The following is an 11,211-nucleotide window of genomic DNA, read 5'->3' on the forward strand; positions in this document are numbered from 1 at the left end:
GCTGGCTGCGGTCAAACACCACGTAAAAGCCCTCCATGACCGTGGCACCGATCACCAGGCCGTTTGCCGACGACGACACTCCGAAGCGGAAACAGTCCAACGTGCCGTCCACGTCCGTGATTGTCTGGAGGTACATCTGCAAGACGGCAACAACGAACAAGGAGCGTCGAGTCAACAAAGTAATATCCGGAAACGGACTGGCTTGTTTCAGTGTTGATGTGCCCGGGTACCTGAGGCAGGATGGTGATGCGGAAGGACTGGCTGGTGTTGGTGGCCCTCAGGTAGATGGAGAGCTTGGGAAAAAACCTCCACGGGGTCTCTCCCTTCATCCAGCATGCGAGCTTGGTGCCATCCCAGAAGCCTGAAGAAAAATCCTGGATCTGAATCAAAGAAAGAGGGGGAAAAAAAGAAAGAAAAAAGAAGAAGACACAAACACACAAAGACAGGCAAGAGCAAGAGAGGCAGGGCGAGAGATAAACACAAAGAAACAGAAGGTCAGTCCAGCAGCAAAACAGGGTTTTGATGTTCTCTTTCATTTTCCCTCTTGGGATTCATCTGCAAGGATTGTGGCTACATTAATTGAAAACATTGCTTCCAAGTTCAATTTAACCTTGAGGATTGTTTTGCGTGCTGTTCTAAAAGGTGAAATGTGTGCAAAGCAAAATGGTAAATAAACAAAAGGCATGGAAGCGCACGCATACATTTTCATAACGGATAGAGAGAAAAAAAAAAAAAAAAAAACTCCTGAGCTTCCACTTAAAGCTACTACGTCCTTGAACAGCGAGTGTGTGCCGCTCTCCTCTGCATCTCTTTGCTCTGACAACATGTTTCATCATTGTCTGTGGAGAGAAGGCAGCGTACCAGAGAGCTGCGTGTGATGGCTTCCACCACCGCATTGAAGACATTGACAGGAAGTCGCAGCAGCGTCGTCCCACTGTCAACTATGGCTTTATCCATGTTGTACTGAAAGAGAGACAGAGAAAAAAAGTGGAGTGTCGTCAGTTCCTCCTCAGTTCCACAGGCTCATATAGAAGACCTTGAGCAAACAAAAGAATATCAAATGAGGAAGTTCTCTTTCACAAGCAGACAAACCGGATTACAAAGCCTCTGCAGTGGGTGCTACTCAGACTGAAGTACATTTTGTCACGTTAACCTTGAAGTCGCCTGATTAACAATGAGAATTAACCGTTTCTACTATAAAGCAACATTTCTGTGCCAAATTTGTCACTCAACTAGTTGCCAGTAAACACTTCGCTTCCTATCCTTGTCGCCACTAACCGGACTGCCGCGTACTTCTCATGATCATAACATTGAGACCGTTTATGGCAGGAATGTCCAAACTGTGGACATATATGAAACATACACTCAGGACTGTTTTTGGACAATAACATTTTTATTCGATTAGACTTGTTGTATTGAAAACCTTACTTGTTGAAGACAACATTAAAATTCAGAAGTACAAGCTTCTTATGCGAGTCAGATTTTAGACAGCTGTGGTTAGGGATGTGTTGAAATTCTCAAATTCCCACATAGGAGTGAAATACAGCTTTGCACGGATATATGACTGATGGTAGTGGTCCATTGGACTTAGAAATTACAATCATCCAACCACAGACAAGATTCATCAGTATGGCACAAAACTGTATCATAATCTTCTCAACACCATGAAAAACACTTGAATATTTGTTATTTAAGTTGAAGCTATTTTGGAAAAGGGTAGAAAAGCACTCAGTCATTGCACTTTTCTTTTTCACAATTCCACAGCCATAGAGTCAAAATACAATGAGCCAATCTTCAAAAGGCAGGCATTTTAGAGAAACTAAACTTTGAAGATTTACCTCTCTGCAGTCCAGATCCAAGTTCTGTTCTCCGACCTCCAGCTTCAAAACTTCCACTTGGTAGTACCATTCCTCGAGTATAGGGGTGTACCACACTGTCCCCCGATACAGGGATGGTTCAGCTCCACCCATTATCTGCACAAGGACAAAGAACTCCCATCATCAACAGGTCTAATGTGACCAAAAAAAAAAAGACTATCCCAAAAAAACATCTGAATCCACATTTTTTTTAAGTAAAGGCTTATCTCACATACACACACACACACACACACACACACACACACACACACACACACACACACACACACACACACACACACACACACACACACACACACACACACACACACACACACACACACACACACACACACACACACACACACACACACACACGCGCATGCACACACCCTGCCTACTTCTCCATCTGTCGGCATCACAAGGTCACATGATGGAGGTGCAGTGTGCACAGCACCAAGGTCGTATGTATAACAGTGACAGACTTGCTCTCAGCAGGATGCTATCTTAGCTTAATTAGCTCCTTTCTTACTGGACTGAAACACACTGAGGAGGAGGAGGAGGAGGAGGAGGAGGAGGATGATACACGCTTTCTAAAATGCACTGGGCCTCTCCGACTGATCCCCAAGAGATGGATTGGATTGCGATCACACATGAGATAGCTCAATTAGATTTTAGCGGTTCATGTTCTGCACATGTTCAAAGTGTTTCGACCCAAATCGTCACAGCTCAGTTGTAACGCAAAAGAAAAGTTAATCACTGTATATACATATATAAAAATAAACTAATTCAAAGATGTTTTTGTTTAATAAACACTGTTGCTCAGGGAAGATTCTCCTGACTACTCACAAGGCTGCCCCCTGCAGGGTCGGATGTGCTGCTGGCTGACAGGCCGGCGCCGCACATCTGGAGGGAGAAGATGTCAGGGATTCCCAGCTGTTGCACCACAGAGTTGAAGAAGGGCTCCACGGACGAGTCGGGCTGGTTGAGAGACGAGCATAATCGTTAAGTCTCACCGGGATGGAGTTGAGAGTTTACATTTGCATTTTCAGCTTCTACTTCGTGCAGTCAGAGGAGAGAAAGGAAGAGAAAAGAAATAGGGATGAAAAATTGATTCCTGAAAGAATTTCAACCTATAGCTAACCTCATGTACTGCCAATGTTATTGTAGTAGAAGGTTGCTCTGTGTGTTTTAACACTGAAATCATTGATTGCCTGAGTAAGACACACACACACACTGTTGCCTCCTGGCAGACTGGATAGAAACGTACTCGCAGTACCAGCTTCCAACAGAGATTTCTTTTCTGTGAGAGCTTCTAAAATTACAGCGTTTCCAAATGAAGTCACAGAAACATGCTTTCATTGATGTTTCTCGAAAGATAACCTTAAAAGTAAGGCAGACAGCGGTCTGCCCATTGACGAAAGGATGTTCCCTCAGGAAAGCTTTTCGTGTCAGCGCCGTACCATCATGCCGTGCATGACAAACAGCTCTCAGGTCAAGCTGAACCTGAACCACTCAGGAGGACAACAGCAGCACAATGTGGTCCGTGTGAGCCAATCTGCCCCTCGATCAATGGCATTTGATTCCCAACGTTGCTTTTGTAAGACAGGATAAAAGATTGCATTGTATCATTTTGCACCGACGTCATTCTTCGCCATTAAAACATTAAAGGAAGTCATACAGAGCAGAGCACCTTAACTTTGCACCTCTGTCGCCTAAATAGTGACTAAAGCACAACAAATTAAAGCAACACGACTAAAATAAGAAAGAAATTTGAACAATAGCATGATTGGATAAAAGCCTCACACCTCTTCTCAATGAGGAAACTTTTCTCGTGTCATGTGATAGGCGCATGACCACATTCAAACCTGATCTCATCCTGAAGTTGCTTCATGCTTGAAGGGTGCAGTTACACAATAACACCCGGATTGATCTGATAACAAGAATGACTGCTGAGGAGGAAAGAAGAAAAATGTATCCTATGAATAACCAAAACAGTGCTGAGCAAATGTTTTTAAGACATGAGCAGTGAAGACATTTCTACAAAATCAACCAAAACCAAGAGTTTTGTATTTCCATTGTTGCGTGACTGTTCACATTTTGTGTGACTCTCAATGGCTGCAAGTATAGCGATGAGTGAATTCGCCTGAAAGATTAAACATCATAAATAGTGACTTGCCCACAGGGAGTGTGTGTCTCTGTGTAACTTTTAATTATACAAGACTAATACATACAATTATTTTTACTGTTACCCTAGTCATTCCACAGTGCAAATCATTTTTTTGTGTTATTAAGGTACTTTAAGACAGTGACTCCCAACCCGGGTGTGCCAAAGATTAATGGCACGCCTTATTTCAAATGGCGTATCATTTTGTACAATTTAAAATTTAATTTACGTCACACAACTACAAAAATTGCTTACATTAAAAGATCTTTAGAAATATGCACATATGTATATATAAAGTATCAAAATATTTCAACGATGTGGACATGTTGAACCTTAACATCCCGTGTCCTATTTAAACAAAGGTAAGCTTGCAAAGAGGAGACAAAATGGCAGCGTGTGAGGCTAAAGAGAAAGATGAAACTGTATTTCCCATATCGTGTGTTATGACTGTAAGGAACTGGTTTCTAAAGGGTGTTCGATATCGGCTTATTTCAGGATTCAGATTTAAGAGCACCGCTAACCCGTGCCAGCATGGGATAGGCCAGTCCCAGGATGCCCTGCCAGTTTATCCCAGGAAGGAAAAAGCCGTCGGATGACAGGATCGCAGCGATGTTGATGATGATGGTCCCGTTTGGGCCGTTTGGTAAAGAGATGCGGTCCACACCCAGTTCTCCTTCCCAGGTGCCCTGGGTGTACCGGACACCGACCGTCCGGCCTGTTGACACGTAGCTATCGGAGCTGAACAACAAGGAAGAGGACAAGGCATGTGAGCAGTTAAAAAGGCCGGCGTGTCGCAGTTAGGACCATGCTGAGAAAATGTAAGATATGTAAACGCAAAAGGGCGAAAATAATGCAATCCAGTCCCGTGGATAAAGGCACAAGGCAAAATCTGTAACTTCTGTGAAAAATCAGTAAATTCTACTCTAGTCATGAGGGACTGTGATAAGAGAGCAGATAATATAAATCTACACCTATTATGAACCTCTGCATTGTTACGACTAGTGTGTGTGTGTGTGTGTGTGTGTGTGTGGCCACTTACAGAGCAGTGTTGAAGTAGTGAGTAATGAAAGGGTGCGGCGCCGCAGCCACAGCAAAGTTGCTGCTGCCTGTATCCACCAGGATGTTCAGCTGAAAAACACAAAGCACAAGTTTGCTTCAACAAGCCTCCACAGTTATCTGGAATAAGCCTCACCCCAACCCGACTTACACCGCTTCCCAGTCACACGGCTGGAAAAAAAAAGCGACAGCAGGAGCAGAGAAGAACACACGAACAAAGGCTTTTGAGATTGTTATTAGATTTAAGTTGAAGAGGAGGCCAGTCATGAAAGCAAACATATACAGAAGTGCTACAATATACTGTATAATTAATTTTATATGGGTGGTGCTTTAAGAAGTCCCTATTTTGTTTGGTGTCACATGTGATTTTGTTTGTAATTATTGAACTTTCCCCTTGTTTTTAATTTTCATTGGGTCTCATTGAGCTCTTCGTCAGTAAAAGACAAGATGTTATATTGCCTTCTTTTTTTTTATATCAAATTTCTGATGTCTAATGCTGGGATTAAGGATTGTTTTTTTCCCCTATATTCTGCATTCAAAAGAAATATATGCACTAATTGCAAGGCTGGCTTCAATCAATGCACATTCAGCTGAACTTGCTCGTGGAACTGTCAATCAAAACAGAAACACAACTCCTCTTTGACATAATTTGCCTGGAAATTAAATGTTTGGATGTTTAATTTCAACTCTGAAAATAAAACAACAACAAAAACCAACTCATGAGCACATGTGCCATGCATCAAGTGGCAGATGGAAGCCTGTCCACCTCTCTAATGTGTGATCCGCGAGTCAGACGGGGGAAGCCTCCAGGTACTGGCATGACTGGGTTGACCTATCCGGCCATTTTGAGGGAGGTGTCATGTGGACAGTGGGGACCAGCTAACAGCAGCTGAGATAATGTTGGCTTCCAGGCATGTGGAGTCAACGAGCAGGAACTAATTACCCAGCAGACTTCTGTCAGCCCACCACTGAACAGCAAACATATTAACACTTCTGAAGAAGCAAGCGTCTTCGTGACAGGTTCATAAATCTGAGACCCCCCCCAACAGCTCCCTGAGGACGCCACAACAAAAACGATCAAATTATCACATTATGTCATTAAACCTAATGTTGGAGCAAAAGCAGTGAAAGAGGTCGGATGTTTGAATTTCACCCCGGCAATTTAAGGGAAACACTTTTCAAAAAGTTTCAGCGAGAAAGTCCTGAGTCGCATTGATACATAGTTTGTCTTGCAAGAAAACACGTTTTTAATGCAGATAAAAATACTTTTGGAAAAAAAAAAAATCTGCTTCACTTTGTATTCAATTATGTTTAATTGACTTTGAAATTTTAATGATTGCACTTAAAACAGTATGTTTTCTTGTAATATGGCCTTCACCTGTGTGCCTTGGGCATGTTGGCTTAAGGATGTCAATTCTCACTGAAGTTTCCATGAACAGAAAACATACTGGGGGCTTGATGTTCCTCGTAAGTGATATTTTCATTCTCTCTGGGAAACACTTTTTATACTGTACACTGTATGTTCAGTCACTATGTGTCCAAAAGAAAAGAACTTACAGCTCAACTGTAGTAGAAGTTTTGGACTATCAGTTGAACTGACGGGTTTGCACATCCACATGTCCCCTTTAATTCAAAGCATTTTAAAAAGATAATTCAGTATCACACAATACCACTTATTAAGTTCCACTTCTTTGTGAGTTAAATTAATTGATGACATTTTATTACATACAAGTCTGTGCACAGATACCAGTGTCCACTCTGATGGAGCTGGATGGTGGCGGTGATAATCAATTTGCACATTCAGCGGTTACATCTTTATCTTTAAAAAAAATGACATAAAATGAAAATATGTTGTTATTACTGTATATTTAGGGCCAGTGGTGAGATTTGTACCAAATCAAAACATGTGGGTGCGCCTGTGGCTACTTCGTCGTAGTAGTTAGTCGTAGCTAGTCGTTGTAACTCTGGTTCATCCACGTGAATCTAAGAACCATGTGAAAAGCAATGTGTATATAAAGTTTATAATTGTGAACATAAAGACTTCTATTCAGTGGCTCTTCAACGTTGATCACATGACAAGTGTTCATTCAGCAAGAGCCGTGGCAAATAGTGACTCCTCTGAGGCACACTTTGTTTTAGTCACACCAGATCCACAGGAAGTCCTTCACTAAAAATGTAAAAGTACAATCAGTAAGCTTAGCAGTTCAAGTATCACAGGAAGGGATCTACATCCATGTTTTTTGTACATCAAGCATCATACCAAGACGATTAAAAAAACCCACAAAAAACAATAATAATACAGTGCACCATATGTCCAGAAACAAAAACATTTCAACATTTCTTGCACATTCTAAAATCACACGCATGTGTGCATCTCGCCATAGTGAAACGGTTCTGTAATTATCTGGCTCGTCTTATCGACCGGTTCAGTCAGTCACAGGAAAGCCCCTGTTGGCCTGTCTGTAGGAGCCAGGCTTATCAGTTCCTCCTCATTGAGCTGGCTCTGATCCCATCACTGTTACTGTGCCATCGAAAACCCCCTCTGCCTCCGTGCAGATGGCAGCAGTCCATCTTACACAAGTCCTGAACCAGCCAAACAGGCCAGACTGGAAAATACTGGAACCTTGTGGTCGGGGACAGACAAGATGGGTAACTTTGGCCCGGGAGGAAAGACAGAGCGAGGCCACCATCTTATCCCCACGCCACCCATCCTTTCCCAGTCAGTGTCCTCCCTCAGCTCAGCCTCGGAGCCTGAGGCAAATCCCCCCCCCACCCCACCCCCCACCCCGCTGTGGCAGCCTGCAGTTGAGTGTTCACTGTCTAATTGGCGGTGGCTCCATGGCGGCAACGTGCATCTGCTACCTGTTTGTACCAATTAGCAGATGAGAGTTTCTCCAGCCGACACCTCAGCCTGGCTGTGCCACACGCTAACAGATGCGGCAATTAGGAGCTGATTTGAATAGTGCCGCATTTAACACCGCGGCCCTGTAATCGCCTCATCATTTAGTTAGAATAATATTGAGAGTATTACTCAATAGTATTGAGTTACAGGACATTTTGGCACCGTGTAACCAATCTGAACCAAAGTGAATTGAGCTGTGCTGGCATGAATAACTGATGTAAAGGTTCCAACTGTAATTATGCACAGAGGACAAGAGTGCGACGACTGAAATATCAGAGGGGGAATACGGCGAGCCATCGGACCTGCTTTCATTGCTGTGTGCATTTCAAACCCGTCCGCTGGATTTACAGTAATATTTGTTCATTAGGGTGTTTAATCCCATTAGTATTTACTTTTGCTCGATCTTCCTGAGGCAGTAGTGCACTGAGCAGGTCACATGATGCTAAATAAACAATGCCTTAGCCTATCTGGCAAGGCAGGGAACAGACAAGCGAATGCTGTAAATGTTGGCTCACTCAAATAAATTACTGACACATTGATGCAAGTAGATCAGTCAAACTACTATTATGACAACCTATTATAAGCTCTATTTGTTAGGTCACCAACACTTGCACTGTGCTATAGATAGAAAGACAATAATATAAGACAATAGTGTCTATGCAAATGAGCAAAGACTTGAAAAAGCAAATCATTGTACTTCTATCCCTCTATTGCCGTTTGTAAGTTTCCCATTTGGCCTTGATGTCATGCAATGACAGAAGTATCATTCCACATGTGTCTCTTACTGTAAACTGATGGTATTGTATGTTATAGTTTCTTTCTTTTTTTTTTTTTAACCGATTACAGTTTCTGGTAAAATCCAATCCAATCTAACTTTATCTATATAGCACATTTAACACAAGGATTGTTAAATGGTTGGCCAAAGTGCTTCACAGTTAAAAGTAATAATATAACATTTGGTGAGAAATAAAAGAAAGGAAAAAAAATTGTAAAAGGTAAACTATGACATATAATTAAGAATGACACAATGAACATGATTCAGCTATTGTGATGGCATCATGTGATGATGCTCATGTCACATTTAAGTGGAAAATGAGAGTTGTGCATCATCTGTGTCATTTCACCCCCCAGTGAGTTACAGAACAATGTTAATGAAGTGAAGACTGATTATATTTTGAACAACTCTCGCTATTGATCATGTTAAAGTGTTTAAGGCGTATTTAGGCATTTGTGCTTTACTTTACTATTCATTTTACTGAGAAATGCTCACTTTTACGACGACAGAAAGACTTCTTTGAAAATCCATCAATGGAGCATCACTCTGTGATCTTATTCCCAGATTTTCCAAAGTGTTGTAAAGTTTACTCCGGCATGTAAAATGTTGGGAGGTTTACTCTTGATAAAGTTCTCCTCACAGGAGTTCGACACAGGGCAGCGGGCAACACTGATAAGCCTTTCTGATAAACCGAGCAGTTTTCGCCCAAGCGTCTTAAAGTCTCCGATCTCTTTAACTGGAGATGCCACTTAGTAACAGGTCAACTTCCTAACAAGATAATTTGGCTTTTTGAGCTCCATTTCAAGTACATCCACTTACAACACTACAACTAATGGTCTCCACACTTCAAGCCTCGTGTACTTTTAATCAAGAAGTGCACAAGTCACCCAGATTCAGTCCTAGTTCATTACTGACATGGTCTACTAGGGTGCTTGCAGAGAGATCATTTGAAAGTGGCAAAGAAATGAATTTTAAACTGGAGCATGTGTGTCCTTTCAAAGAAAATAACAAGGAGTCGATGTGACTGAACAACAGCCAAGGCTGCTGTGTACAACGGTGGGGCTGCTCTTTGCTCCCTGGGAGCTTAGTAATCCCTGTCAGCTGCCTGGTGCTCAACACTGGTACTCACAGGCAGCATCATGTGAGTGCATGTGAGCCGAGGGGAGTCTGCCTCCAGACCCCTGGGCTGGAAAGAGAAGACCTCAACCTACATCTACTGGACTGATGATCTACTGGTCTGTGGATGAACAGCAGAATTCAATTCACATATAGTCTCAATATGCCAGATCTATCTTGCACATTGGTATGTCAAGGGTTGTATGCTGTGTTTAGGCTAAGTCAGTGTATGTTTTTTTTTAATGGATAGCCTTCATACTAATATGCCCTTCAATAATGGATCACATGCCTGGATGCCAAACACCCAAAATACAATACATGAAATCCAAAACACAGATAATAACGAAACAAAACTTGGGAATTTGAGGGATATAAAAGAAGAATGATACCTTTTGACCCGGAGTACCGATTGACATTTCGATGTAGTAGCCTCTTCCAGAGTCCCCCTGCAGGTTATTCACCATGTCCAGAAAGTTGACCGTCCCCGTGGGATCAGAGGCCAGAGACAGGCCGTTCCCATCCGAAGTTAACGCCACTTTCCGGGCGGGAGCCACATCCACAGCCGAGGAGAAGTTGTACTTCCCGGGGTAGATTTTCATAGGAATGGAGAAGTAACACTTGGACACTCCCAGGCATAAACTCAAAGCAAGAGCCCAAATCGACACGGAGGTGGAATACGCCATGGTGGTGTGAAGTTATTTTGTTCAGCCGTTAAGAGATCAACAGGCGGTGGGAAGAGACTCCTGCTCCTCGATACAAACTTTGCTCCTCAAGTGTTCACCACTGGACATCATGGAGACGCCGCTTCCACGCCGTCAGCAACAAACTGCACATACTGACATGGCAACGCAGTGGCAGACACACAATAAACTGACTGCCGAGCCGTCCGTGGAGTTTACAAGATGTTTTGCCCCCCACTCCTCCATCTTCAACAAGCCAGCCAGGACGGAGGAAACGACTTCCGGTGGTTCCCTTCGAACTAAAAGCGGAGTGAAGTGAATGGTAAGAGCAGAAATATAGCGCTTATACATGAAAAACAAACAAACAATTCAGGCCTGCTAATAAAAGACAAAATAGAAAGAAAAAAAAACATGAACGGGTCTTTCAACCAAACCTTTAAAAAAATACCACATTAGATATTACCAGGCAAGTTTTAATACATTAAAAACTGGACCAAACTAATTTTACTGAGCTTCACGATCAAACATTTGAATTAATCTGGTAAGCCTCTTAACTGCATTATCAAAATGTATAATTTTCCGGGTTGTTTTAAATATGTTTTAATAAAAAGCTAATACTTTAATTTAAATTAACACATCACGTCCTGTTCGTCTGAGTT

At 42.4% G+C, this 11,211-nt stretch overlaps 1 protein-coding gene across 1 annotated transcript in view; it reads right to left on the reverse strand.

Annotated features, from left to right (window-relative positions):
- Nucleotides 1-10,780, reverse strand: part of bace2 (beta-secretase 2) — a 13,728-nt gene extending 2,948 nt beyond the window's left edge. Inside the window, exons 1-8 of the mRNA XM_080504252.1 lie at nucleotides 10,262-10,780; nucleotides 5,063-5,151; nucleotides 4,545-4,761; nucleotides 2,706-2,837; nucleotides 1,839-1,973; nucleotides 862-963; nucleotides 231-380; nucleotides 8-136 (exon numbers count right to left, since the gene is read on the reverse strand). Of these exons, the coding sequence (XP_080360378.1) occupies nucleotides 8-136; nucleotides 231-380; nucleotides 862-963; nucleotides 1,839-1,973; nucleotides 2,706-2,837; nucleotides 4,545-4,761; nucleotides 5,063-5,151; nucleotides 10,262-10,555 (1,248 nt within the window). The 5' untranslated portion in view covers nucleotides 10,556-10,780. The remainder of the gene's footprint in view (nucleotides 1-7; nucleotides 137-230; nucleotides 381-861; nucleotides 964-1,838; nucleotides 1,974-2,705; nucleotides 2,838-4,544; nucleotides 4,762-5,062; nucleotides 5,152-10,261) is intronic.
- Between the last annotated feature and the right edge of the window lie 431 nt (nucleotides 10,781-11,211).

Source organism: Blennius ocellaris (assembly GCF_963422515.1).
Source record: "Blennius ocellaris genome assembly, chromosome: 2".
Classification (NCBI taxonomy): domain Eukaryota; kingdom Metazoa; phylum Chordata; class Actinopteri; order Blenniiformes; family Blenniidae; genus Blennius; species Blennius ocellaris.